At 54.3% G+C, this 27,764-nt stretch overlaps 4 protein-coding genes and 2 pseudogenes across 8 annotated transcripts; 2 read left to right on the forward strand and 4 right to left on the reverse strand.

Annotated features, from left to right (window-relative positions):
- Positions 1–2,598: 2,598 nt before the first annotated feature.
- LOC149914230 (osteoclast-associated immunoglobulin-like receptor) lies at positions 2,599–6,062 on the forward strand. Its single transcript, XM_090127541.1, has 7 exons — positions 2,599–2,668; positions 2,742–2,780; positions 2,897–3,175; positions 3,257–3,598; positions 3,678–3,842; positions 4,234–4,271; positions 5,916–6,062. The coding sequence occupies exons 1-7, from the start codon at positions 2,638–2,640 to the stop codon at positions 6,060–6,062; spliced, it is 1,041 nt and encodes a 346-aa protein (XP_089983667.1). The 5' UTR covers positions 2,599–2,637.
- An 804-nt stretch (positions 6,063–6,866) lies between these two features.
- Positions 6,867–10,072, forward strand: LOC149914231 (platelet glycoprotein VI-like; annotated as a pseudogene).
- A 1,231-nt stretch (positions 10,073–11,303) lies between these two features.
- LOC149914232 (natural cytotoxicity triggering receptor 1-like) lies at positions 11,304–13,457 on the reverse strand. The gene is made up of 7 exons (XM_090127926.1): positions 13,388–13,457; positions 13,279–13,314; positions 12,877–13,161; positions 12,484–12,795; positions 12,221–12,361; positions 12,075–12,109; positions 11,304–11,624 (listed from the first exon to the last, which is right to left on the reverse strand). Exons 1-7 carry the CDS (start codon positions 13,416–13,418, stop codon positions 11,487–11,489), a joined length of 978 nt encoding a protein of 325 aa, XP_089984052.1. The 5' UTR covers positions 13,419–13,457; the 3' UTR covers positions 11,304–11,486.
- Positions 13,458–13,807: 350 nt separating this feature from the next.
- Positions 13,808–17,052, reverse strand: LOC149914233 (T-cell-interacting, activating receptor on myeloid cells protein 1-like). Of its 2 annotated transcripts, XR_016460668.1 has the most exons (7): positions 16,978–17,052; positions 16,869–16,904; positions 16,467–16,751; positions 16,074–16,385; positions 15,759–15,952; positions 14,683–14,774; positions 13,808–14,488 (listed from the first exon to the last, which is right to left on the reverse strand). XR_016460668.1 is itself a non-coding variant. In XM_090127866.1 (6 exons), the coding sequence occupies exons 1-5, from the start codon at positions 17,006–17,008 to the stop codon at positions 15,801–15,803; spliced, it is 816 nt and encodes a 271-aa protein (XP_089983992.1). In that variant the 5' UTR covers positions 17,009–17,052; the 3' UTR covers positions 14,495–14,774; positions 15,759–15,800. The 2 variants fall into 2 exon arrangements, 1 of the variants encoding a protein (XP_089983992.1); XM_090127866.1 differs by lacking the exon at positions 13,808–14,488 and having other exon boundaries at positions 14,495–14,774.
- A 92-nt stretch (positions 17,053–17,144) lies between these two features.
- LOC149914234 (osteoclast-associated immunoglobulin-like receptor) lies at positions 17,145–22,683 on the reverse strand. 4 transcript variants are annotated; one of them, XM_090127914.1, is made up of 5 exons: positions 21,440–22,680; positions 20,512–20,853; positions 20,249–20,389; positions 20,017–20,054; positions 17,145–17,280 (listed from the first exon to the last, which is right to left on the reverse strand). In XM_090127914.1, the coding sequence occupies exons 1-5, from the start codon at positions 21,468–21,470 to the stop codon at positions 17,242–17,244; spliced, it is 591 nt and encodes a 196-aa protein (XP_089984040.1). In that variant the 5' UTR covers positions 21,471–22,680; the 3' UTR covers positions 17,145–17,241. The 4 variants fall into 4 exon arrangements, with proteins under 4 accessions (XP_089984040.1, XP_089984038.1, XP_089984039.1 ...); XM_090127912.1 differs by lacking the exon at positions 17,145–17,280 and adding an exon at positions 18,408–19,332 and having other exon boundaries at positions 21,440–22,683; XM_090127913.1 differs by lacking the exon at positions 17,145–17,280 and adding an exon at positions 18,411–18,903 and having other exon boundaries at positions 21,440–22,681.
- Positions 22,684–24,124: 1,441 nt separating this feature from the next.
- Positions 24,125–27,764, reverse strand: part of LOC149914235 (T-cell-interacting, activating receptor on myeloid cells protein 1-like) — a 66,857-nt pseudogene continuing 63,217 nt past the window's right edge.

The raw sequence follows: 27,764 nt of genomic DNA on the forward strand, positions 1-27,764 counted from the left end.
ACCCTCCTTGTCGCTGCACCCCAGCCAGGGGGGTCCCTGGGGGACACTGTCACCCTGTGGTGACATCTGCCCTGTCTGGCTGCACAGGTTGAGCTCTACAAGGAAGGCCGTTGGGGACTTGAAAAGCAGGAGGACATAGACATGGTACAGGACATGGCTGAGTTCCCCTTGGTTAGTGTAAAGAAGGAAGATGCAGTGAAACATCTGTGTCAGTACTGGTTGTTGGAGCCACCAGGGGCATCGGAGTAGAGCGATGCCGTGGAGCTGGTGGTGACAGGTGAGGACACTAGGGAAAGCAGATGGCCCTGGGCTGTCCCCACGGGGCTGTGTTCTATTGCTGTTACTTCTGTGCACTCAGATCACAGTTATCCCCCACCTGGCATTTCCCTGAGTCCCATGGAGTGTGTGGAAATGTGGGCTAATGTCACCATCCAGTGCTGCAACCATGAATATGGGGTACGATCTGCCTGCACAAGGATGAGCTCAGCCCCTGTCCAGCACAAGGACCAGAATCGTGGGGGCACAGCCACATTCACTCTTTTTGCAGTTACACCAGCTGACATGGGCAACTATAGGTGTCCCTATCTTGTAACCACCTCCTAGCTCCTGTCCTCTCCCCCTGGGGCCAACATGTCACTGGAGGTGACACCAGCACCTGCAGCCCCAGGTAGTTCTGGGCCTCCCATTTCGGTGTCTCTGGTGCCACCCGTTGCTGGCAGAGTCTCTGCATCCCATCCTCGTGGAGGTGATGTCCGGGGATGAGGACATGCACACTGCTGGACCCCACAGGTGATGAGAGGAGGTCCCATGGGAACCTGGTGGTGGCAGTGGTGAGGGGCTGCGCTGCTGCCCTCGTCTTTGGCCTGGGCCTCTACTTTGTCCTCGATGTCCGCCACCTCTGGATACAAAGAGATGACAGCCCTGGTTGGGGAAGACAGCTGAATCACTTCGACACTCGAAAGAGCAGCTTTAGATCACACCCAAGTATGCTCTGTTTCCTCTTGCATAGTTCACATACACCTCAATCTCCCTCCCATACCTTTCAATCCCTATACCTCCCTCCAGCTGTGTCCTTCCTCATCTTCCATCCCCTATAGGTGGATCAATCCCCTTAACTTTCCCCTGCCTTCACTTCCATGCACTACTGACCCCCTCGTGCTCTTTGGTGACTTCAATAACCCCCATCCCTCTCCCCTCCACATTTTGATACAGATGCCCCTCCCCCAGGAAGGCTGAGTCCATTCACTTCCAGGACAATATCTGATCAGGGAATCCCTAAGCACAACCTGCCCCCTGGAGATCCCCCAACCCCACTCTGAACTCGAAATCCTGTCCCTATGGACCCCAAGAGACTCCCAGCCTCATACATCTTACTCTGTCTTTATGTTCATCCCCAAATCCAGCCCATGGGAAACCCAAAATCTACAGTCCAGATGTAATCCTCCAGCCCCACTGGTGCTCATCCAGCCCTAAAATCTCCCAGACCCTATAGGCAACCCCAGATCTGAGCAAATAGCACCCAAGTAGTCTGCAGCACGCTCTAAGTCTCAGGGAATCACCAAACTTCCTGGAAAGGCCCCCAGATCCCATGGGCATCCCAAGCAATAGTGGAACGCCCAAATGCCATGCATAGAGACCCCATGCACTTCACAATGACACCAAATACCTAAATGCTCAATTCTTACCCCACGATCCTTACTTGTACTCCTCAAATCTCTTGACACACACTGCAGAAGGGACTGCAAATCCTTCCCAAGTTGGAGCACTGGTCAGAGAGCGGTGGGCAGTTGTGTTGAGCATCACTGAGTTAGTAAGCATAGAAATGTTTTTACCGCTACGGTTATTTCTCTCTTCCCTTTTGGTCTGAGTAAATAGTTTTTATCTCAGCCTATGAGTTTTGTCTTTCTTTGAATCCCTCCCCAACCCATAAAGAGGGGGCTTGGTGACAGAAGGGCTGTGTGTTGCTGAGCTGCTGCCGGGTGACAGCACCGCAGGCCTTGTGGTGCCCAACGTGGGGCTGAAGGCTGGACACCCCAACAGCTGTGAGCAGAGCGTGTTCCAACACAACTGCTCTCAGCGGTACAGCAGCCTCAGAGCTGCTGCTCACAGTGCTCAGCTGTTCCCTCACTCTGACTCTGTTGCCCTGGAGACCCCAGAAAAGCACGGACTGCCCTATCGGGCACTGTGATCATTCAGTGCCCTCAGTGTGCGCACTCCCCATCTGTGCAGATGTCACTGTGTCCCCAGGTGGTCACTGCTGCTGATCCATGGTGACAGCTGGCCGGACGTGTTGGGGACAGCATGTGGCACGCCTTGTGGGATATTCCATTGGAGCCATGGGAGCTGTGTTTGGCATCCCATGGGGGACAGTGCAAGGCCACGCGCTGGCAGCCCTTTGTGGTCTGAGTGTGACACTTGAGAGGTAAGAGCTTGTGTGGAGCACAGCAACAGGGACTGTGTGCAGTGCTCTGTGTCTGTCACTGGGAAACCAAAAGTGCCACCAGACATTATGGATATTTATCACATGAGGTGGAGACTTCATGTCTCCATCCTGTGCCCAAAGAGGAAATAAGTTTGCTTCTCCTGAAACTCCCGGTCTCTGCTGCAGTCTCTCTGTCCCAAAGCTGCTCCTGCCTCATGGCACCAATGGCACTGGCCGTCATCCTGGGTGAGTGACAATGGGGACGTGGTGCCATGGGGGTTGGTGGCCCTGTGTGCGACCAGGACCGTGTCCCTTGCAGGTTGGTGGCTGATGATGACAGCGAGCAGGGCACAGCATCGTGAGTATGGAGATGGGGGGAGAACAGGGAGAGGGGAGGGGAGCATTGTCTGGGGGCCAGCAGAGGGGCAGAGGAGGGTGTGCATGGACAAGGCTGACTGCTGTCCCCTGTCCTAGTGCCCCGACCCTCCCTGTCGCTGCACCCCAGCCAGGGGGTGTCCCTGGGGGACAATGTCACCCTGCGCTGCCACCTGCCCCAGCCAGCTTCCCGGGTCCGGCTCTGCCAGGAAGAACGATTCCTCTCCTGCATGTACAAGCACCAGGTACAGAACACGGCAGAGTTCTCCTTTGTTAGCACAAGTAAGGAACATGCGGGGACATATCGGTGCCAGTACCAGGTGTCAGAGGAATGGGGGGCATGGCAGAAGAGTGACCCCGTGGAGCTGGTGCTGACAGGTGAGAGTGTTGGGGACAATGGGTGGCCCTGGTCGATGCCCACAGGGTTATGTCTCATTGCTGTCCCTTCTTTGCACACAGATTACAACTCACCCCCACCCAGCATTTCCCTGAGCCGGGAGGGATGCGTGGAGATGGGGAGCAACGTCACCCTGTGTGTGGAGACAAGGACCAATGTCACCATCCAATGTAGGAGCAAGGATAACGGGACCTCCCTCCTCCTGCACAAGGATGGGTGCTCAGCCCCTGTCCAGCGCCAGGATCCTGATGGTGCTGGCACGGCCTCCTTCCTCCTCTTTGGAGTGACCCTGGCAGACTCTGGCACCTACAGGTGCTCCTCTCACAGCAGGAACTTCCCCTTTGTGTCCTCACCCCTTGGGGACAGCGTGACGCTGGAGGTGACTCCCACACCCACACCCCCAGGTAGGTTCAAGCCTCCTTATTTTGTTGCCCCCAGTGTCACCCATGGGTGGCAGAGTCATCACATCCCATCCCTCTGCAGGTGATGCTGGGGATGAAGACACCCAAATACCTGCATCCCACAGTGCTGAGTTGGTGTCCCATGGGAACCTGGTGCTGGCGGTGGTGAGGGGCTGCGCAGCTGCCCTCTTCTTTGGCCTCGGCATCTTCTTTGTCATTGATGCCCGCTGGCACTGGATACAGAGATGTGAGGCCTGGTGGGGAAAGTCTTAGATGGTTTTGATGTCCTACAGAACTCCCCAGTTGTCCCCTTCCTCCTCTTCCCTTCTCCTGTAGAATGGACCAGGTGTGCCATTCGATCCACTATAGGTTGCCTATCGATTCTCCCAAGTGTCCCCTGCTCCCCTTCCATCACCTATAAATCCCCCCACATATCCCTCTATTTCCCCTTCCAGCCCTCATACATTACCCCAGTCATCTTGTGCACAGATGTCCATCCCTTACTGATCCCCTAGAAATTCATTCAAGTATCACCTGACTCCCCTGCCATTCCCTCTATGTCCCCACATTCCCTACAAGCATCACTTCCCTTTCACCCTCCATGACCCCAACCCTCTTCCCCTCCTGTATTCACACAGGGGCTGGCACAAACATCCCCGAGGCCATGCACTTTCACGTAAGGGAAACCTAAAGGTGAGGGATCCTAAATCCCAACCTGCCCCGTGGACACCCCATCCTCCAATTGCACCCTCCTCCTCATACAGCTTACTCTACACTAATGCGCAGCCCCAGATCCTCACCATGGGGAAGCCCAAATCTGCATTGTGGAGAGCTCCCCAGGCCCCAGATCAAAGTTTTTTTGGAGGACTTTTTTTTGGAGACCCTAGGCATCTCCCAGCCCTAATCAACCCCCTGATAATGTGAGCAGCCCCAAACTATGTAGTGGGACCCCAAAAACCCTCACAAAGGATCTCCCTTTTTGAGAGTTTTGGACCAATGACAACCCAAATCAAAGCCCCCCCAGGTCCCAAACACACCAACTACGATCACCACTCACACTTAGCACAGAGCTGTCCCTCCTCACTTCCATACAGAGGAGCTCCGCAGCCATTCTCCACTGTCTCCAAGTGACCCCTGGTGACAGTGAGGGACTGATCTGTGCCAACCAGGAGATGCCGCCTCATGGGGGGACCCACCACTCCACAGCCCCCAGTTACCAATGCTAACGTGAGCGCTGGCAGACCCTACCAAGGCCTCCCTCCAGCGTGTCTCATTTTTGGGATGCACAGTGTGGCAGAGAACCCAATTCAATGTTTTGAGCTCCCTCTCAATGATTCCCAGATCTCACCTCATCTAGCACCCTCAAGTCCTTGCCAGATCCCCCAAGTGCTTCCCAATCACACCAAACCCCTAAATGCTCATCTCTAACCACAGCATCCTTTCCTTGCCATCCAATCCTTCAGCACCCTTTCATAGTATGGGTGGAGATCCCGACAGCTGTGAGCAGAGCGTGTTCCAACACAACTGCTCTCAGCGGTGCAGCAGCCTCAGAGCTGCTGCTCACAGCGCTCAGCTGTTCCTTCACTCGGTGCCATCCATCACAGCTCTCAGGGCTGTTCCCTTCACTGCGCTGGCGCTGCTTCTCGCCTCTGAGGGCTGCCCTGCAATTCTGGATGCTTCTGCCCGTTTGTCTGCAGCGTGTGCTCGTGTGACAGCGGCCATGGATGCCATGTGCTCCTTGTGCTCAGCAGTGCCATCACTCTGGCACTGCAGGACCCTCACCGCGGGAACTCCTCACACGGGCACTCTCTGCTCCACAGGAGTGCCAAGTGTTGATGGACATTTTTAAATCCCTCCATCAAACACTGGCTGATCCAACCCCTGCCACAGGCCCTGTGGTTAGCCCAGATTCTCAGCCAGGTCATAGCACTGAATCCCACAGGCATGGGGTTGGAAGTGACCTCTGGAGTTCACCAAATCCAACCTCTCTGCTCAACTTGTTTCCCTGCTGTTGGTTGCACAGGAAAGCATCCGGGTGGGTTTTAATTATCTGCAGTGAAGGAGAACCCACCACCTCTCTGTGCAGCCTGTTTCAGTGCTCTGTCTCCCGCACAGCATAGCAGTTCTTCCTCATGATTTGATGCAACTTCCTGAGCTCCAGTTTGTGCCCGCTGCCCCTCGTCCAGTCACTGCACACCACTCAAGAGAGCACAACCCAATGGTGCAGAATGGCAGCATGGAGCTCTGGTGTGTCAGCCACTCCTCCCAGCTTTGTGCCACCTGCAAACCTGCTGAGGGTGGACTCCATCCCTTTGTCCAGGTCACTGATGGAGATGTTGAACAGCACCAGATCCAGCACCGACCCCTGGTGAACACCACGAGTCACAGCCACCAAGCGCACCATGCGCTGCTGATGGAGCCCAAAGCCATGGACTCAATGAGCTCCACCAACACTTCACAGGGATGACCAAGGGACCGCGGAAATGCTGTGTGTGTATGTGTACTGAAACACAGGATAGGAGATGGTGGTTAATTAGGCTGCATGGGAAACAGTGGGACCTGAGCCTGATGTAAGCTGTATGGAACATGGCGGGGTATTGTCCTGGTTTCAGCTGGGATAAAGCTGATTTGCTTCCTTGTGTCCCGTGAGTTTTGGCTTCAGAAAAGCAGTGCTGATGGCACAGAGGTGGTTCAGCTGATGCTGAGCAGTGCTGCACAGAGCTGAGAGTGGTTCCGTTTCTCAGCTTCTTGCCTTGTGCTGCCAGCGAGGGGCCGGGGGGCACCAGGAGCTGAGAGGGGACCGAACCAGGACAGCTGACCTGCAGTGCCAAAGGCATCTCCCACACCATATGGCATCGGGTGAGAAATGGAACTCTGAGGAGAGCTGCATGGGGTGAGCGGGTGCAGCTCGGGGATGGGTTGGGAATCAATGAGTAGAGGTGAACAATTGTGTTTTGCAAATATACTGCATAGATGTACACACAGATGTACTGCTTGTGTAACGCCATGCCTTTGTGTATCTGTGTGTGAGATCATGTCTGTAAACCTGTGTGTGACCACAGGAATGCACAAGTGTGTCCTTAGCAGGTACGCACCACATTGGTGTAACACGTGTGCTCCTTCTCTGCCAAAACATTTCCTTAGAGTTGATCCATGTCTGTGCCACACGTGTGCTCCACTGTGCCTGTGTGCCCATAGCACATCCTATGCCTGCATGGTGCCACTGCATCCCCAAAGGTCCCTGCTACTGCCCCCAGTGGGGATGGTGGAGGAAAGCACAGTGGGGACGGAGTGTGGTACCTGAAGTGCGTAGGGACAGCCAGCTGGAAGTGTTGGGGACCACATGTGACATCCCATGGGGGACACCCCTTTGGAGCCATGTCCTGTGTTTGGGATTCCATGGGGGGAAAAGTGCAGGACCACGTGCTGGCAGAACTCTGTGTGTGACACCCAAGCCCGGACAAACTGCAAAGGACAAACCAGCGGGGACTATTTGCACAGCTCCATGTGTACAACATTTCTGGGGACCCCAACGTGCCACTTCCCGTTTGGGCTGTGATTGCCACATCAGTTGGCAACATCACACCATCCTGTCCAAAAGAGGAACTGGCAGCAGCCCAACGCCACTCCCTGTCCCCACTGCAGTCTCACTGTCTCCAAGCTGCTCCTGCCTCATGACACCAATGGCACTGGCCCTCATTCTCGGTGTGTGACAATGGGGATGTGATGCCAAGGGGGTTGGAGGCCCTGTGTGGAACCAGAACCGTGTCCATTGCAGGTTGGTGGCTGGTGGCAGCGAGCAGAGCACAGCATCGTGAGTATGGAGATGGGGGGAGCATGGGGAGAGAGGGAGGGGAGCATTGTCAGGGTGCCAGCAGAGGTACACAGGGGGGTGTGCAGGGACAAGGCTGACTGCTGTCCCCTGTCCTAGTGCTCCGACCCTCCCTGTCACTGCACCCCAGCCAGGGGGTGTCCCTGGGGGAAAATGTCACCCTGCGCTGCCACCTGCCCCAGCTGGCTGCCTGGGTCCGGCTGTACCAGGAAGGGCATCAAACATACCGCAATTACAAGTACAAGAAGCAGGACACTGCAGACTTCTTCTTCTTGAACACAAATCGGGAGCACGCAGGTAGATATTTTTGTCAGATATCAGATACCAGTTGTCTTGGTCAGCAGAGGACTCAGAGAAGAGTGATCCCGTGGAGCTGGTGCTGACAGGTGAGGGCACTGGGGACAGCAGATGGCTCTGCTTGCTCCCAACAGGACCGTGTCCCACTGCTGTCCCTTCCCTCATGCAGATCGCAGTTTCCCCCCACCCAGCATTTCCCTGAGCCCTGAGGAATGTGTGGAGATGGGGACCAATGTCACCATCCAGTGCTGGAACAAGGACTATGGGGCCGCCTTCCTCCTGCACAAGGATGGGTGCTCAGCCCCCATCCAACGCCAGGACCTCGATGTGGTGGGCACAGCCACCTTCACCATCTTTGGGGTGACCCCAGCTGACAGCGGCACCTACAGGTGCTCCTACCGCCCCTGGGCTTACCCCTTTCTGTCCTCACCCCTTGGCAATAACGTGACTCTGGAGGTGACACCCACACCTGCACCCCCAGGTAAGTCTGAGCACCCCATTTGTGTGCACCCCCTGCCACAGATGGTTGAGGCTGTGTTGCTGCATCCGGGCTGAATAGGGCTTGTGGCTGGCAGTAGAGACACCCAAACACCCGGACGCCACAGGTGCTGAGGAGCAGTCCCGTGCCAATCTGGTGCTGGCACTGCTGAGGGGCTTTGTGGCTGCACTCGTCGTTGGCCTTGCAGTTTTCTTCATCATCGATGCCCGCAGCCTCTGGATACAGAGAAATTGAACTGTGGTGAGGAAGCTTTTAAATGTCTACCATCCCCTCCTGATTCCCCCAGTCTTCTATGCCTGCACTTCTATCCCATATAGTTCCTCCCAGGTGGCCCTTGCCTGCCCCTATAGATTCCCTTCAGGGCTCCTTGAGCATGGTTCATGACCTCCCCATAACTCCCACCTTCTCCAGTTGCTGACACAGAAGCCCCCCTGAATGCAGAGGCCGTGCAGTTCCAGGTAAGTGTCTGGGTCAGGGGACACAAATCCCAGCATTCCCCTTGGGGCCTCACCAAACCCTGCTCATAATTTCCCCAAAGGACCACCAACCCCATATGGCTTACCATAACTTGATAGCTAATCTCCCAAATCCAGCTCATGGGGGACACGCATTCAGCATGTTGAGCTGAAGCCAGACTCCAAATCTCAGCCTTCACACTCATTAAAGCTGTCCAGACTCTAAACATGTCCCAGACCCCAAAAAGCTCTCACAAACCGATTAAGGGGAACCCTCAAAAGCTGCACATATGGAACCCCAAAGTATAACCCACAGGGATGACAAATCTAATCCCCTGCGATCCCACAATCCCTAAACACTCTCAGACCATTTGAGCACACCCAAACCACAGCAGGACCCCCAAACATCCCCCTTGGGATCCTCAAATAGAAGGACAGCACAACTCCACACCCACCCTCTTGAACACCACTCCCAAATACCAGCAGCATCAATCCCCCTCCAAAGCCTGTTGCAGACCCCATGGTGGCACCCCGCTGCTCCCCTGTGTCTCCAGGTGCCCCCCAGTGACAGTGAGCGTCTGACCTACACCAAGATTCATGCTGTGACCCCTGGTCCCCCGGCCACCCAGGGCAGCTGCCACCACTCAGCTCCCCATTATCCACACCCATGTGGATACTGGGGGACCCCCGCTGATACCCCCACACCCGCGGTGCCTCATTTTTAAGGAGCTCTGAAAGGGACACACCCCAAATTCCCTGCTTGGAGCTCCATGGCATAGTGATCCCACCCTTTCATCCCCAAATCCCGAGATATCTGACATCCCCAAATCCTCACCTATGCACATTATCTCATTCCCAGACCCACCAAATCCCTGAATTCTCCACTCTAACCGCCAAATCTTTCCTGATCCCCCTTAAACCTCATAATATTTCTCTCCTAAGTCTTAGTAAATAGATTTTATCATCACCTGTGTGTTCTGCATTTATATCTTCAACCACCCCCCTCTCCCCCTGGGCTTCTGGATGCTTCTGCCCGTTTGTCTGCAGCGTGTGCTCGTGTGACAGCGGCCATGGATGCCATGTGCTCCTTGTGCTCAGCAGTGCCATCACTCTGGCACTGCAGGACCCTCACCGCGGGAACTCCTCACACGGGCACTCTCTGCTCCACAGAATTACCATCAAACAACAAAACACATTTGCTGACATTTTCGGTGTGCTTGCTACCTCTCCAACACTTGCCATAACAAGGCACTTGCCAGAACAACAGAGGCTGCAAAGCACCAGATGCTGTGAGATAACCGCACAGCCTTTGTGTGTCCACCAGTGGCACTGCTTCACCGCAAGAACATTTCTGGCACAAACACATTTTGGACAAACCTGTTAGTGTAAACTCTTCACAAGTTTCTTCTAAACATTTCTTCACAACCTTGCAATGCTGCAGCTGCCAACCAGCAGACAGAAAGGGATGCCCAGAGAAGCTGCATTTTGTGCTCTCTCCGTTTTGCCAGTTGGAGATTTCATCCATTGGATGAGCACTCCCATCCCCCCTTCTGCTCCAGCACTGCAGGTCCAGCTCCTCAAAATGGACCACAATTGCTTTCCCCCCCCCCCCCATCTTTCTCTCTTATGTTCTTTCTCTGCTTCTCTCCATTTTCTCTCCTTTCTTTCTTCTTCTCTCTCTTCCTCATTATCCTCCCTGTCATCTTTTTCTCTTCTGCTGCAGCCTAAATGTGGATTTCTCTGTAACAAGCAAATCAGGCAATAACACCACTGTCCAATTATCCTTTATCCGTATCGCTCCATAATTTTTACTTGGAAGTCCCCTAATTTTATTGCAGGGCAGCTGATTGGTTGCTGCTGGAAAGTTCAATAAATGGTCTTCTGTTGCTCCTCTGAGTCACTGTCTGACTCTGTTGCCCTGGAGACCCCAGGAAAGCACGGACAGCACTCTTGGAGAACTGTGCAGAGAGCCTGGCATCCCCTGGGGGACAGCATGCCAGGGAACAGACTCACAGCCCTTTGGGGTCAGTGTGTGACACCCCAGTGTTGACAGCGTGTGTGGGGCACCTCAACAGGCTCAGAGTGCAGTGAACACCTGTCCACTTGTCCTAACACAGATGTGCACCACAGATGTGCCAAATCAGGAGCTGACATCACATCATCCTGCACCCCGGTGGAAACTAAAAGCAGCTCTCCGGCCACTTTCTTTCTCGGCTGCAGTCTTGCTGTCCCCAATCTGCTCCTGCCTCATGGCACCAATGGCGCTGGCCCTCATCCTGGGTCAGTCAGTGGATCCCACATCCCAGTTCACACCTTGGGGTGCACAGAAAACATCACGATGGAGACCCACATCCTTCCCATGAGGCCCATAAATGACCCTAGCCCTGGACTCATACCATGACATTTATGTGCACCACCTGTATCCAGCCCATGCAAATGCAAAATCTACAATTTGTGGACCCCTCAGCCCACAATCCTTAGTCCCAGTCTTTGGCTGGTGAGTGCTGACGCAGGGAGCACATGCTAAGGACACACATGAGCAGCACTGTGTCCAGCTGTTGGTGCACACACACAGCATCGCACAGACACACACAGAGGCACAGACTTCAGTGTGTCCCACACGTGTGTTTGGACACCTGTTGTGCACGTGGGATGGTGCACACACGTTTAATCCACAGCCACGAGTTCACATGCACAGGTACATGGATGTAATTCACAGGTGATGGTGAGCACACAGAGCACACCAGCACTGTGCACACTTGATGTGTGCACACAGCATCCACGTCTTTGTGTCCACAGGTGGGGGCATCAGCGGGGTCCCCCAGTGCCCACCTCGGCGTAGATAATGGGGGAGTCAGGGGTTGTAGAAGAGCCGGGGGGGTGGGTGCTGGGGGTCAGAACTTGCAGCTCGGTGTAGGTCAGAGCCTGGCTGTCAGCGGGGGACACCTGGGGACACAGGGACAGCAGTGTGAGCATGGGATCCCAACAAGCCTGAGGGGATGATGGCACTGTGTAACGTGTGGGGGCTGTGCGAGAGGTGGGGTACGAAGTCTGGGGTGCTGTAGATTTTGGGAAGCTGTGGGTGTGACACTGGGATTCCCTGTGGGTGGTGTTTGGGGGTCCCACTATGTTTTGGGGTTGCCCATAGAGTCTGAGGGTGTTTAAGGCTTGGAGCATCCCAGGGGGCTTCAGTTTGGGATTTGGGGCATCCCAATGGTGGAGATTTGGAGGCCCCCATGGGCTGGATTGGAGGGTGCACACAATGTCATGGGGAGCCATAAAATGCAGGGGGTTCTTTGCAGTCCCCACAGGAAGGGTTTGGGTTTCCCAGGTGAGGTCTGGGGCAGGGGTAATGGGGCAGATTGGGGTTAGGGGTCCCCTGACCCAGACACTGACCTGGAACTGCACGGCCTCGGGGCTTCTGGTGGCACCTGAGTCATAAATAGAAGGGGAGAGGGGGTGTGTTACGGGGGCACCAATCAACACCTGTGGGGATTTATAGTGGATTTATGGGGGATCAAAGCCATTTAACCCCTCCCCACCAGAGCTCTCATCTCTCTGTATTCGTCTTCTCTGGGCAGCAAGGAGGAATGAGACTATGAGGATGAGGATGATGACAATCACAGCAGCACAACTCCCAGCCACCGCTGCCACCGGGTTCAAGCTGGGACCCCTATTGTCCCCTGTGGTGTCAAAGTGTTTGAGCTGTCCCTGTACCCAGCCCCTTTCTCAATGGAAGTGGGATGCAGAGACAGGGTCACCCACAGCTGAGAAGTGGAGCATGGAAAGAGTTGCTCAGACCTACCTGGATATGCAGATCTGGCAATCACTTCCAGGGTCACATTATCACCGAGGCATGAGGACAGATGGTAAGAGCCCCCAACGCGGTAGGAGCACCTATAGGTGCCAGAGTCAGCTGGGGTCACTGCAAAGAGGGTGAAGGTGGCTGTGCCCTCACCGTTGGGTTTTTGGTGCTGGAGAGGGGCTGAGTGCCCATCCTTGTGCAGGAAGATGGTGCCCCCATACTCCTTGTTGCTGCACTGGATGGTGACATTGGTCCCCGTCTCCACACGTTCCTTGGGGATCAGGGAAATGTTGGCTGGGGGATACTTAGGATCTGAGTGCAGAGAGGAGACAGGGATGGAACACAGCTCTGAGGGAACAGCCCAAGGCCATCTGCTTTCCCCAGTGCCCTCACCTGTCACCACCAGCTCCATGGGTTCACTCTTCTCCGATGTCTCTGGTGGCTCCAGCACCGAGTACTGGCACTGATATCTCACTGCATCTTCTCCCTTTACACTAATCAAGGGGAACTCAGCCATGTCCTGTACCATGTCCATGTGTGCTTGCTTTTTAAGTCCCGAATTCTCTTCCTTGTAGAGCTCAACTCGTGCAGCCGGCTGGGGCAGGTGGCATTGCAGGGTGACATTGTCCCCCAGGGACACCCCCTGGCTGGGGTGCAGCGATAGGGAGGGTCTGGGCACTAGGACAGGGGACAGCAGTCAGCCTTGTCCCTGCACACCTTCCTCTGCCCCTCTCATGTTCCTCTGACCACGCTCCCCTCCCTCTGGCCCCATTCTCCCCCTGTCCCCATACTCACGTTCCTGTGCTCTGCTTCCTGCCACCAGCCACCAACCTGCAAGGAACACGGTCCTGGTCCCACACAGGGCCACCAACCCCCGTGGCACCACGTCCCCATTGTCACTCACCCAGGATGAGGACCAGCGCCATTGGTGCCATGAGGCAGGAGCAGCTTGGGGACCATAAGACTGCAGTGGGGTCAGGGAGTGGCCAGAGAGTTACTTTCAGTTTCCCCCAGGGCACAGGATGATGTGATGTCAGCTCCTGATGTGGCAATGTGAGCCCTTAGCAGTGGTGACGCTGTGGTGTCTTTTTGTAGTGGGACAAGTGGAGAAGTGTTCACTGCACACTCTGCCTCTTGAGGTGCCCCAGACGCCTGTCAACACTGGGGAGTCACACACTGACCCCAAAGGGCTGTGAGTGTGTGCCCTGGAATGTTGTCCCCCAAGGGATGCCAGACTCTCTGCACAGTTCTCCAAGAGTGCAGTCCGTGCTTTCCTGCGGTCTCCAGGGCAACAGAGTCAGACAGGGACTCAGAGGAGCAACAGAAGAGCATTTATTGAACTTTCCAGCAGCAACCAATCAGCTGCCCTGCAACAAAATTAGGGGACTTCCTAGGAACAATTATTGAGTGATACGGATCAGGGATCCTTGGACAGTGGTGTTATTGCTTGATCTGCTGCTTCCAGGGAAATGTAGGTTCTGGCTGCTGCAGAAGAAGAGTAAAAGATGACAGGGAGGAAAATGAGCAAGAGAGAGAAAAAGAAAGAAAAGAGAGAAAATGGAGAGTAGGACAGAAAGAATGTAAGAGAGAGAGATGGAGAAAAGCAATCATGGTCCGTTTTGAGGAGTTTAAGTGCCGGAGCAGAAGGGGGGATGGGAGTGCTCATCCAATGGCTGAAGTCTCCAACTGGCAAAAAGGAGACAGCACAAAATGCAGCTTCTCTGGGCATCCCTTCCTGTCTGTTGGTTGGCAGCTGCAGCATCGCAAGGTTGTAAAGAAGTGAGTTCACAATGACAACATTTCTCAGAAATGTGTGTGTGCCAGAAATGTTCTTGCGGTGAAGCAGTGCCATTGGTGGACACACACAGGCTGTGCGGTTATCTCACAGCATCTGGTGCTTTGCAGCCTCTGTTGTTCTGGCAAGAGCCTTGTTATGGCAAGTGTTGGAGAGGTAGCAAGCACACCGAAAATGTCAGCAAATGCGTTTTGTTGTTTGATGGTAATTCTGTGGAGCAGAGAGTGCCCGTGTGAGGAGTTCCCGCGGTGAGGGTCCTGCAGTGCCAGAGTGATGGCACTGCTGAGCACAAGGAGCACATGGCATCCATGGCCGCTGTCACACGAGCACTCGCTGCAGACAAACGGGCAGAAGCATCCAGAATTGCAGGGCAGCCCTCAGAGTAATAACATTTTTATGCTTACAGAATTAGTGGTGCTCAACACAGCTGCCCACCACTCTTTGACCAATGCTCCGACTTCGAAAGGATTTGCAGTCCCAGTGTGTGTTCACAGATCTGAGGAGTAGAAGGTAGGGTTTGGGGTTTAGAATTGAGCATTTAGAGTTGAGGATTTGGTGTCATCGTGAGGGGCGTGGAGTACACTGGTAAGGATTTGGGGATGTTAGGCTGGGGGTATTTGGGATTCTGGTGGCTAAGACTGGTTAACAGTGGGGCTGGGCTTGGGAGTCTGGAATTGCTTAGTTTTGGGAATTTAAGCATGTGTTTGGGGTGTCTCACTATGGATTGAGGGTGCCTGATAAGAGTTCTGATAAGTGTTTAGGGCTAAGAGATATGGGGAGGCTTAAATTTGAGGACTCCGTAGGTGAGATACTGGCATTCCTATGCATGGCATTTGGGGGTTTCTCTATGGCTTGGAGTGCCATTGGGACCTGGGGCTGTTCAGTAAGTTTGGTGATTCTCTGGGACTTTTAGCTCACTGCGGACTACATGGGTGGTATTTGCTCAGATCTGGGGGTGCCTATAGTGTCTGGGTTTGTATAGGGCTGGAAGAAGACCGGAGAGGCTGGTGGATTACATCTAGAGTTCCTGCAATATAGAATTTGGTTTTCCCATGGGCTGGATTTGGGGAGGCACATGGGACAAAGAAAGCCGTATGAGGCTGAGAGTCTCTCGGGGTCCATAGGGACAGGATTTGGAGTTCAGAGTGGGGTTTGGAGGAGTTCCCAGGGGGCAAGTTCAGTTTATGGATTCGATGTCTCAGACATTGTCCTGGAAGTGAATGGCTTCAGACATCCTGGATGAGGGGGCATCCGTATCAAAATGGGGAGGGGAGAGGGATGGGGGTTATGGAGGGTGCCAAAGAATACAGGGGGGATCAGTAGTGCATGGAAGTGGAGGGAGGGGAAAGTTAAGGGGATTGATCCACCTATAGGGGATGGAAGATGAGGAAGGACACAGCTGGAGGGAGGTATAGGTATTGAAAGGTATGGGAGGGAGATTGGGGGGTATATGAACTGTGCAAGAGGAAACAGAGCATACTTGGGTGCGATCTAAAGCTGCTCTTTCGAGTGCCAAAGTGATTCAGTTGTCTTCCCCGCCAGGGCTGTCATCTCTTCGTATCCAGAGGCTGCAGGCATCGAGGACAAAGTAGAGGCCAAGGCCAAAGACGAGGGCAGCAGCGCAGCCCCTCGCCACTGCCATCACCAGGTTCCCATGGGACCTCCTCTCATCACCTGTGGGGTCCAGCAGTGTGCATGTCCCCATCCCCGGACATCACCTCCATGGGGATGGGATGCAGAGATTCTGCCAGAAAGGAGTGGCACCAGGGACACCGACATGGGGGCTCAGACCTACCTGGGAGTGCAAGTGCGCGTGTCACCTCCAGTGTCACGCTGTCCCCAAGGGGTGAGGAAAGAAGGTAGAAGCCTCCAAAGCGGTAGGAGCACCTATAGGTGCCAGAGTCAGCTTGTGTCACCCCAAAGAGGGTGAAGGTGGCCGTGCCCCCACCACTGGGGTCCTGGAGCTGGATAGGGGCTGAGTGCCCATCCTTGTGCAGGAAGATGGTGCCCCTGTTCTCCTGGTTGCTGCACCAGATGGTGACATTGGTCCCTGTTCCCACTTTACTCCCAGAGCTCATGGAAATACTGGGTGGGGGCAATTTGGGATCTGTGTTCAAAGGGGAGACAGCAATGGGACGTGGCCCTGTTGGGTCAGCTCAGGGCCAATCACTGTCCCCAGTGTCCTCACCTGTCACCACCAGCTCCACGGCGTCACTCTTCTCCGATGTCCCTGGTGGCTCCAAAACACGGTACCGGCAATGATATTTCACTGCATCTTTCCTCTCTACACTAACCAAGAGGAATTCAGTCGTGTCCTGTACCATGTCCATGTCTGCCTGCTTTACATACCACCAGTATCCTTCCGTGTAGAGCTCAACTTGTGCAGCTGACTGGGGCAGGTGGCAGCGCAGGGTGACATTGTCCCCCAGGGACACCCCCTGGCTGGGGTGCAGTGACAGGGAGGGTTGGGGCACTAGGACAGTGGACAGCAGTCAGCCTTGTCCATGCACACCCTCCTCTGCCCCTCTGATGGCCCCCTGACCACGCTCCCCTCCCTCTCTCCCCATTCTCCTCTTATCCCCATACTCACACAGCTGTGCCCTGCTTCCTGCCACCAGCCACCAACCTGCAAGGGACAAAGTCCTGGTCCCACACTGGGCCACCAACCCCTGTGGCACCACGTCCCCATTGTCACTCACCCAGGATGAGGACCAGCACCATTGGTGCCATGAGGCAGGAGCAGCTTGGAGACGGCAGTGGGGACAGGGGTTGGCGTTGAGCTGCTGTCAGTTCCCCTTTTAGGACAGGATGTTTTGGTGTCACCACCTGACGTGGAAATCACTGCCAAAACGGGAAGTGGCGCTGTGGGGTCCCCAGCAGTGTGGCTCACATGGAGCTGTGCAAATAGTCCTCCTTTTTTTGTCCTTTGCAGTTTGTCATCGCTTGGTTGTTACACACCATCCTCAGTGCTCTGCCAGCACGTGGCCCTGCACGTTGTCCCCCTGGGATGCCAAACACAGCACAAGTGGCTCCAATGGTGTGTCCCACATGGGATGTTACACAAGTTCCCCAACACATCCAGTCAGCTGTCACCACACACCTTGGGCACCACAGTCTGTCCCCACTCTACTTTCCTCTGCCATCCCCACTGGGGACAGCAGCAGCGACCTTTGGGGACACAGTGACACCCACACAGACATTTGTCACATGCTAAGGACACACAGGTGTGCATTATTTTGTACGTGGATCAGTGTACACACATGATGTCACGCACACACAGAGGCAGAGCACTGAGCATGGAGTACACGTGTACAGCTGCTGTGCCTGTGTGACTGTGCCACACATGTCGGATACATGAGCAGAAGCAGAGGCACATATGTGGAGGCTCACATACGGGTGTGCACATGTGTGGTCAGATACGTGGATCCTGCTGGCCTTGGGGTGGCTGGGGACAGATCTGAGGTCCCACAGGACTGGTGGCTCGATTTTGGCTTGGATTGCAAAGAGTTTTGGTTTCCAGAGGAATGGTGGGTGTATTTTGGGGCAGGACTGGAAGGTTGGAGGGACCCCTCAGGAATGAGGAGTTCCTTTGGGGACAAGGAGATGAACTCCAGTCCCACAGGGCTGGTTATGGGGTGATGCTCAGTACTGTGAGCAGTGGAAATAAGCAGCTGTGTGCAGGGATTGGGGAACAGGGCTCCAAAGTGCTGAGAAAATCATCCGTAAACACAGGAGCTGTGAATTTTCAGCTGGAATGCACAGCGCTGCAGCCAGGCATTCAGCTCAGAACTGTGGCCGTGTGTCTCTCCCAGACTCCATGAGCCCTCTGTGAGCAGTGAGAAACAGCCATGGCTCCACATCTGCCTCATCCTTGGCACGGCCCTTTGGGGTACGGACATCTGTGACAAACTATTGCCAAGGACGGAGCACAGGAGGAGGGAAATGCCCTCAGAACTCCCTGACAGACACCTGAGAGCTCACTAAGAACGGCAGCTGCTTTCACTGAACCAGACTGATGCGTTTGTTTCACAAAAACAAGGACAAGCTCTCACACTTTTTATGGATTTGTTTCTCTCTTTTTTAGTTTGAATGAACAATATCAAAAAGTACAGTTAGTAAGAGTTGAACTACACCATATACTTCATGAGGGCTATTCTGAAAGTAAAACCTGCAGGTTTATTACTTTGGCCCATGACATCGGATGGGAATGTCAGTGGGACAGCAGCGGAGGTGGAACCTTCCCACCAGTGTCCCATCCCCTTTTGTTGCCACGTGACAGACGGCAGCAGAGGGGACACATTGGCACAACTGCATCTGACACGGATATGGGACAGAGCTGAATTCCCCCATGCAGAAATAATGGCCCCACTGACATTCATCGACGCTTGTGAGCTCTGATGGAGACCAAGTGGCGGATGTGAGCACAGTGAGGCGGTGCGTTTCAGCAGTGCTGACAGTGACAGCTGTGTGAGAACACTCCTTGAATTGCACTCGTGGGCTCGTGCACGCCTGTTGTTACACACCACTGCAGTGTTATGGGGCCTTTTGTGGTGACTTGGGACCAAGCCAGGGATCCCTCAAGGCTGCTGGTGGAGTTTGGTGCAGGTTTGAGAGTTGTGGATGACCTACAAGAGTGTTGGATGAAGTTTGGGTGTGTATGGGGAGGCTTTGGAGGTGTCCAGGGGTGTAAAGGAATCCAGGTGATAAGGACGGATTGTGATGGTAGTGATGACTGTTCAGGGATGAAGTGGGATTAGAGACGATTTGGTGCACTCTGGTGGGGATTTGGGGGACGTTAAATTTGGGGAGATTTGTGGGACTGCGGGAGCAGAGGGCATCAATGAGACCCAAGTGGGGAACTTGGTGTCTGTTTCCATTCTTGCACTCCAAAAAGGAGGCAACCCACGTGGGGGACATCAGTGGGGTCTCCCAGACCCCACCTCAGCATAGATAACAGGGGGCTGGGGGACCGTGCTGGCCCCAGGGCGGCAGAAGCTGGGGGTCACAGTTTGCAGCTCAATGTAGGTCAGCCCCTCGTTGTCTTCTGGTGGCACCTGCAGACACATGGAAACGGTGGGGTGATACCACGGGGTTCCCCAGAGTGCTTGTGGGGGAACCAATGGTCTCAGTATGTAGGGTAATAGCCAAGAGAGTGCGCTTGTGGTTCTGGGCTGCCTGAGATTCGGGGTCTGCATGGGTCAGACTCTGAGGGATGCTACAAGTGTTTTTAGGGCTTCCCACTACTTGGCTTGAGGGTGCCCATGGGTTCTGGGGGATGGTTAACGTTTTAGGGGTGTGCAGAGGCTTTGTTGTGGAGTTTCTATGGGTATGACGTAGGTGTTTGTGGTTGCCCATGGGGTATTCAGTGGACATTTAGGGTTTGGAGATCTGACAGTTGGCAGAGATTGTCAGCGCCGTGGGTCAGACACTAAGGGTCCGAATGAGTGGTGTTTTGGGTTCATGTTCTGTGATGTTCATGGAGTTTGTGTTGAGCTTGGGGTGTGGATGTCCTCAGGGAATATGGGGGCTGAGATGAAGGATGTGGGGACTCTCCACAGTGTGGATTTGGGTTGTGCATGGGTTGGGTTTGGGGAGTGCAGATAAAGTTATGGTAAGCCATACAGTACTGGAGGTCCTCTGGGTTCACCATGGGTTTTGGGTTCCTCTTATGGTCTGCTGGGAGGGGGAGAGCTTAGGGAGCAGTTTGGAATTTAAGGTCATCACACACAGACTCTTACCTGGAGCTCCTTGGCCTTGGAACTCTTGAGGGGTTCACCTGCATCAAAAAGAGGAAAGGGGGAGGGTCGCGGTTATGGAGGAACTCAGAGGGATCCCAGAAGGACATGTAGGGGGATTTATACAGGATGGTCAGGGAAATGGGAACTCCAGGGTATGGACTGGGGTTGCAGTGTGCAGCAGTGAGTGCTTGCGGCATCTCTGGGAGATGAAACCATTTAACCCCTTCCTCACCAGAGCTGGCAGTTCTCTGTATCCGGCGTCTGCAGGCAGGCAGGAGGAAGAAGGTGATGAGGATGAGGCCGAAGGTGAGGGCAGTGGCACAGCCCCCTGCCACTGCCACAACTAGGCTCCCACGGGATTCCCCATTGGCACCTGTGCAGTCCGGGTGTTTGGGTGATGCCATCCCCAGAAGCCACCACCCTGGGGACAGGATGAGGTGACACTGCCACCCATGGGTGATACGAGGGACATAGACATGGGAGACTCAGACCTACCTGGACGTGTAGGTGGGGATGTCACCTCAAGTGTCACGCTGTCCCCGAGGGGTGAGGACACAAAGGGGTGACCCCAGGGGCGGTAGGAGCAGCTGTAGGTGCCGGTGTCAGCTGGGGACACCCCAAAGAGGGTGAAGGTGGCCATTCCTCCACCACTGGGGTCCTGGCGCTGGACAGGGGCTGAGTGCCCACCCTTGTGCAGGAGGAAGGAGGATCCATAATCCCAGTTCCAGCACTGGATGGTGACATTGGACCCTCTCCCCACGTGGATACTGATATTGATGGCTGTCATCACGTGTCCCTCAAAGCTCAGAGAAATGCCAGGTGGGGGGTACCTGCGATCTGTGTGCAGGGAGGGCAGAGAGGTGGGACACCACCCTGTGGGTACAGCCCAAGGCCCACCATTATTCCCAGTGCCCTCGCCTGTCAGCACCAGCTCCACGGGATCGCTCTTTTCTGATGTCCCCAGTGGCTCAGACACATGGTACTGGCACCGATACGCCCCTGCATGCTCCCAACTCGTGCTAACAAAGGAGAACTCGACCGCATCCTGCTCCTTGTCCTGGTACTTGTTGTGTGTCCTACCTCCATCCTGGTACAGCCAGACCCAGGCAGCCAGCCGGCTCAGGTGGCAGCGCAGGGTGACATTGTCCCCCAGGGACACCCCCTGGCTGGGGTGCAGTGACAGGGAGGGTCTGGGCACTAGGACAGGGGACAGCAGTCAGCCTTGTCCCTGCACACCCTCCTGTGTACCTCTGATGGCACCCTGAACACACTCCCCTCCCACTCTCCCCATTCTTCCTCTGTCCCCATACTCACACTGCTGTGCCCTGTTCATTGCCAACAGCCACCAACCTGCAAGGGACACGGTCCTGGTCCCACACAGGGCCACCAACCCCCGTGGCACCACATCCCCATTGTCACTCACCCAGGATGAGGGCCAGTGCCATTGGTGCCATTTGTCAGGAGCAGCTCTGGGACAGCAAGACTGCAGTGAGGACAGGGAGTGGTGAGAGAAAGCAGCTCTCAGTTCCCCTTTTGCATCAGGACGTTGTGATTTGTCACCTCCTCACATGTCAAATTCAGTCCCCAGGGAGTGGCAATGTTTTGAACCTGATGGGGTGGCACACACATAGCAGCACAGAAGGTTCCACTGGGGTGTCGCACACAAGCAGTCAACCCTGGGATGTCACACAGGGTCCTCAAAGATCTTCCACCACCACATGGCCTTGCTTGGTGTCATGCATGGATGCCATTTGCAGGACATGTAGCTCCAAATGGGTTTCTCCCATGGGATGTCACTTGTGCTCTCCAACACGTCCAGCCAGCTGTCACCACGTGCTTTGGGTACCACACTCTGTGCTCACCGTGCAGAGTTTGTGTGGGCAAAGCTCAGTGAGGGGTGAAGCTGCACGATGCTGAGTGGGACAACAGAGAGGGGTTTTGAAATGGATGAACAACAAAGGTAGGAGCAGCGAGAACATCAGTTCGTGACTGGATGAGAATGGGCGCCTTCCAAACTGGGACAGAGATGAAGCAGAGACGTCTGGTGCCTTCTCTGCTGCTTTCTGCAGCAGCAGCGATGGGCTCTGGGACCACAGGTGCACTGAGATGAATGACCGTGACTCAGTGCAGAGTTGGGGTTTCCCTCGAGAACTCATGAAGGTGAAACCGGCACTGAGGGTCCAAATGCAATCAGCAATCTGAATGAGAATCTCTGCACTGTGATTGCTATGGAGGCATTGGCACTCTGACTGTTACATCTCTCTGTGCGGCTGAGCGACGCGACGAGGAGAAATGGAAAGAAGCCTTGCACTGCTGAACAGCTTCAGGAGAGGAAAGGGAAGAGAAGGAGATGGAGTGCAGGGAAGAGAAAGAGAGAGACGGGCAGAGGAAGGGATCAGCGCTGTGGATGGCAGCGTAGTTCAGCCATATGGTTCTAAGTGTCCCCATTCTGTGAGTGTGCCCATGCCAAAGCTGCAAAGTCTGGCAGTGCTGCAGTCCCAGAGCTTCTCCCCAGCATCCCTTTGTGCCCGCTGGGCTGATTGGGGCCACGGCAGGGCTCGTATCTTGCTTGGGTTGGGGACAATGGTGAGGGACACTGCCCGTGTCCTCCCACACCCCGTGCTGCCCACAGCCATCCTGCCTCAGGGCTGTTTCTGAATGGGGTCTTCACCGCAAATAAAGCCAGAAACACACAGAGAAGACAAAAAGGGAAGTGAGAAATAACAGTGATTTTAATTATAGAGATCTGAATAGATAGAAACCAGTGATGCACGATGCAACTGCTCACCGCTCATCACCTCCTGCAGTGGCTTCTCCCCCCCAGGAAGCTCCTCAGAGCTCACCTGATACCATACAGGCAGCACAGAGCAAGAAACTGAGAAACGGAGCCATCCTTGGCTCTGTGCAGAGTTCACTGCTCAGTGAACTCTCTGGCTGTGGATCTGTCTCTGCTTCTCTGAGAGTTCTGCTTATGAGCCCCGGGAACGGGGGATGCAGGGGGTTGTTCTCATGCTGGCACAGAACATAAGCTCTGATATCTCAATCTCACTGATTTCCCTCAACCCTTCTGCCTTTTTTTCCCTCACAGTTCCACTATTTGTACCCTCAATTACACTCCCACACACCATCAAACCAGTTCATCCCACTCCCTCCAAAGCCCACGACTCAAACAATACATTCCCACAGACACCCAGCACTCGGTCTCACCATTACAAAACTCAGTTATAACATCTGGTCCTGTTACATCATTTATGTTCCTGGATTCTTAGTCAGTGTTCCCCCAGGCTCACCAGTGATGTCTCTCCACTGAGCCAGAGGGGTCTTTTCGGTTTTTCTCTTGACACCCTTTGTCCCATCACAGTTGTTTGTCCTGGCTGCTCTTCAGGACTGGTTGAAAATCCCTTGTGTGATGCTGAGTAATGGAGCCCACCCGCTTCCCCAGGGCACCAAATTCCCTGGGTAAGAGTCGTAACCAACATCCCACAGCAACACAGAGTATTTCAAACAGGGAATGAGGTTCCTCAAGGAACACTTTTACAACACAAACGTTGAACCATCACAAAGACAGCAGTAGTGACTCACACAGATCCCATCACCAAGAGAAAGAAAACCGGTTCAGATATTCCCTCCTTCCACAAAGTCCCACTCCTCACTTTCCTGCCCAGCCCCTCCTGGCAGTGCGGTGTGACAGTGACCCCTGTTACCCCAAACTGTAAATGTCCTCCCCAGCACCCACACCGTGCCAGGGCCGTTCCCCCGTCACCTTTCAGGCAGACTCACGGTTTCCATCCCGTGCCAAAATAAATCCCCCCTTGGGTGCCTTCAGGGCTGATGCACAGTTCTTACTGCCGTGCACCCTGCGCTGCCCTGCCCGACTCACAGTGCTTTTCCCCAAAGCCTTCACCAAAGAGCAGAAGCAGAGACAGAGAATGCAGAGTGAGGGAATGTCTTTCTCCAGAGGATCTTGTCTTCTCACGCTTGAGAGTTGCAGTCAAGTGATGAGAAAGGCTCTCCTCAAAGTGTAGAAAAGCCTTTCTCATCATTCACTGACTGTTTCCAGTGGGATAGGGGAGAGAAGCAGAGGAAAAATAATCTGGAACTCAGAGGCTGAGAGAAAAACCGGTTTAATAAGACAGTCAAGGAAGAGAGAAAGAACAGTGATGGTTTATGAGGGAATCTATAGGAGATGTACGTTGGGCTGAATGGGAGTCAGGGGGCTCTGGAGGTGATCTGTAGGGGAGGGGTGGATAAGATAATTGATAGGGGCTGGAAGGGGAGGCAGGGGATACATGGGGGGATTTGTAGGAGATGGGATGGGGTCAGGGAACAATTGGGGGAATCGATATGAAACCAATAGTGGATCAAAAGGTACACCTGGTGCACTCTACAGAAGAATGGAAGGGGAGCAAGAGGACAACTGGGGAGATCTACAGAGATCTGCAGGAGATCAAAACCATTAAATCCCTTCCCCACCCAGACTCTCATCTCTCTGTATCCAGAGGCTGCGGGCATCTGATGATGACAAAGAAGATGCCAAGGGCAAAAACGAGGGCAGCAGCACAGCCCCTCAGCTCTGCCACCACCAGGTTCCCATGGGACACCAACTCAGCACCTGCGGGGCACAGGAGTTATTTGGATGTCTTCATCCCCAGCATCACCTCCATGGGGAAGGGATGTGATGACACTGCCACCCATGGGTGACACTGGAGGCACCCAAATGGGAGCTGGTACCTACCTGGGGGTGCAGGTGTGGGTGTCACCTCCAATGTCACACTGTCCCCAAGGGGTGAGGACAGAAAGGGGGAATGCCAGGGGTGGAAGGAGCACCTGTAGGTGCCGGAGTCTGCCAGGGCCACCCCAAAGAAGGTGAAGGAGGCCGTGCCAGCATCACCAGGGTCCTGACGTTGCACCAGGGCTGAGCACCCATCCTTGTGCAGGAGGAAGGTGGCCCCATAGTCCTTGTTCCAGCAGCGGATGGTGACATTGGTCCCTGTCCCCACACGTTCCTCGGGGTGAAGGGAGATGTTGGGTGGGGGAAAGCTGTGATCTGCATAAGAGGAGTGGACAGCAATAGGAAATGGTCCTGTTGGGAGTGCCCAGTGCCATCTGCTGTCCCCAGTGACCTCACCTGTCAGCACCAGATCCACGGGGTCACTCCTCGCTGATATGTCCTTATAACCAGACACCTCATACTGGCACCAATATGTACCTGCGTGTTTCCTCATTATGCTAGGGAAGGAGAACTCTGCCATGTCCTGCTCCTTGTCAATGTACCTGGACAATGTCCAAACTCCCTCCTGGTGCAGCGAGACCCAGGCAGCTGGACGGGGCAGGTGGCACCTTAGTGTGACATTGCTCCCCACTTCTATCCCCTGGCTGGGGTGCAGCGACAGGGAGGGTCTGGGCACTTGGAAAAGGAACAGCAGTGAGCCTTGTCCCTGCACACCTTCCGCTCTGCTGGCCTCCTGTCCATGCTCCCCTCCCTTTGTCCACATTTTCTCCTGGTCCCCATACTCACGATGCTGGGCCCTGCTCACTGCCACCAGCCACCAACCTGCAAGGGACACGGTCCTGGTCCCACACAGGGCCATCAACCCCCGTGGCACCACGTCCGCATTGTCACTCACCCAGGATGAGGGCCAGTGCCATTGGTGCCATGAGGCAGGAGCAGCTTGGGGACAGCGAGACTGCAGTGGGGACGGGGAGTGGCTGGAGATCCACTCTCACTTCCCCTTGGAGACACAATGGCATGATGTCACCTCCTCATCTGACAATTCTCTTCCCCATGTGGTGGCACCATGGGGCCCAGCATGGGCTGGCACACGTGGACTGGTTCATACAACTGTTTTTGTGGTGCCCCACACAAGCTGCCACCTGTCAGCTGTCACACACTGTGCCCAAAAGGCTGCCAGTGCGTGGCCTTGCTGGCTGTCCCCTGTGAGATGCCAACTGCAGGACACATGGCTGCAATGGGGTGTCACACATGGGATGTTACACGCATTCCACAACATGTGCAGCCTGCACTTAACCCACTGTCCCCACTTCACTTTCCTCTGCCATCCCCACTGGGGACAGCATCTGCCATCTTTGGGGACATGGTGACACCCACTCCAATATGGACGCATGCTGATACTGACATGTGCACTGGGGAACACGTGGTCCCACCACCCAATTCCTCTCCATGCTGCACCGGGAGGAGCTGAGCACAGAGTCCCCCATGGAGGCTCAGAAGCCACCACCTTGCACCTCACATCTGGAAGGGCAGACGAACAAACAGGTTCAGATGGGGGAAAATCACAATGATCATCTCCAAGAAAACAAAATATGTCTCTGTTTTCAAGTAGGAGTCAAACAGTTTTCCCACCCAGTGCACCGCTTCTACCTCTCAATGAACTTCCAAATCTCAAAGCACAGCTCTGAATGCTACAGTGCCTTTCCAGACCTCAGAACCTCATAACTACCTCTGGAGTCACATCTCGATGTGGCCCCAGTCCCAGAAGTACCCCAGATTTATTGGGCTGGAGAAGCAGCAGCCACCAGGACAAGCAGAACAACTCACAGGTGAGAGGAGGGAGAGTGGTTCACCCAATTCCATGGATGCTCTTTCTTTCCCTTGAGAGGCCAACCCCGAGCTGGGAGATACTTTTCTTTTTTCTTTTGAAGCTCTGGAAAAGAGGAGAGAGGAAAGATCACAGGCTGTTGGGATATTCCCAGCAAGCCACTCTGCGCAGTACTTTTCCTTCGACCAAGAATACAAAGTTCTTTGTTGCCTGCACTCCTTTGGTGCTTGCAAAGTACAGTCAGCCACCCACAGTCTTTAGTGCAGAGATCTCCTGGCTTTGGTGGGAAATTTGAGGAGAGGACACAGCCTACCCTCAGGACAACCATTATCCCACCTACAGTGACTAAAGTCACTCCATCGCTGGAGCTTGAGATATAAAATGGTCTTTTCGATCCAACCTCTACTCAGACCATCTGCTGTTTCCTGGGGATTTTTTTCCTAGATGGCCGTTTTCTCAGCCCACAGGACTTCCCCTTTTCTATTTTTAAGCTTCCTCCTCCATTCTGTGCACCACACAGACCACACTGTGTGGCACAAACCCTCCTTCCCTCTCTTCCCTCCTCTTTCCCATGCTCCAAAACAGAAATAATTTCAGAAAAAAATCCCCAAAATGCACTTGTCAATTCAAGAACCCCCCAGATATATTTTCCACCCATTTAGGTCTACCAGGGGGATAATGAAGATGGGAAGAAGAGTCAGGAGTACCGAAAGAAGGCAGTGCTGAAGAGAGGAAGGCAGAAAGGAATGAATACTACACTGCTCTTTCTAAACTGCACTGAAATTCCACATATCCCCTTTGGGCTTTTAACCCTTCATCTCTTCCAACATCTCTTTCTTCTCATTCAATATCATGCAGAAATTGGGAGCTAAGGAGGGAATCCTCCAAAGTGACGGTGACTCAGGTTCGTCACGGAGGAGGAGAAAAACAAGACGCAGTGAGAGGGACAAGAATCAGATTGATCACTGCTCTGATTCCAAGGTCTGTTTTGAGGAGTGAAAGTGTTGGCCCTCAGCGCTGGAGAAGGGATGGGCGTGAGACTCATCTGGAGGTGGCAGTCCTGAATTGGCAAAGAGCAACGATGACCACCATGAAGATGATGAAGATGACTCCCAGGCTCCCCTCAGACATCCCTTGTGCCTGCTGGGTTAGCAGTTCACCTTCCCAAGGTCAAAAACAAGGGAGTTC

This window comes from Phasianus colchicus, chromosome 31, assembly GCF_987193195.1.
Source record: "Phasianus colchicus chromosome 31, bPhaCol1.hap1.1, whole genome shotgun sequence".
Lineage (NCBI taxonomy): Eukaryota > Metazoa > Chordata > Aves > Galliformes > Phasianidae > Phasianus > Phasianus colchicus.

Excerpts from the sequence above, each read along its gene's own strand:
- LOC149914234 (XM_090127912.1), bottom strand. The coding sequence starts at position 21,470 with ATGGCACCAATGGCACTGGCCCTCATCCTGG. Across the intron at positions 20,854-21,439 it reads GGCACTGGCCCTCATCCTGG|ATCGCAGGTACCCCCCACCT; the intron begins GTGAGTGACAAT and ends CCCTGCACACAG. Across the intron at positions 20,055-20,248 it reads ACAGAGAACTGCCAGCTCTG|GTGAACCCCTCAAGAGTTCC; the intron begins GTGAGGAAGGGG and ends TTTTTGATGCAG.
- LOC149914233 (XM_090127866.1), bottom strand. The coding sequence starts at position 17,008 with ATGGCACCAATGGTGCTGGTCCTCATCCTGG. Across the intron at positions 16,752-16,868 it reads AGGAAGCAGGGCACAGCTGT|TGCCCCAACCCTCCCTGTCA; the intron begins GTGAGTATGGGG and ends CCACTGTCCTAG. Across the intron at positions 16,386-16,466 it reads CGTGGAGCTGGTGGTGACAG|ATCCCAAATTGCCCCCACCC; the intron begins GTGAGGACACTG and ends CTTTGAACACAG.
- LOC149914230 (XM_090127541.1), top strand. The coding sequence starts at position 2,638 with ATGGCACCAATGGCACTGGCCGTCATCCTGG. Across the intron at positions 2,781-2,896 it reads AGCGAGCAGGGCACAGCATC|TGCCCCGACCCTCCCTGTCG; the intron begins GTGAGTATGGAG and ends CCCCTGTCCTAG. Across the intron at positions 3,843-4,233 it reads CTGGCACTGGATACAGAGAT|GGGCTGGCACAAACATCCCC; the intron begins GTGAGGCCTGGT and ends GTATTCACACAG.
- LOC149914232 (XM_090127926.1), bottom strand. The coding sequence starts at position 13,418 with ATGGCACCAATGGCGCTGGTCCTCATCCTGG. Across the intron at positions 13,162-13,278 it reads AGGAAGCAGAGCACAGGAAC|TGCCCAGACCCTCCCTATCG; the intron begins GTGAGTATGGGG and ends CCCCTGTCCTAG. Across the intron at positions 12,110-12,220 it reads ACAGAGAGATGAGAGCTCTG|GTGCCACCAGAAGCCCCGAG; the intron begins GTGGGGAGGGGT and ends TTTATGACTCAG.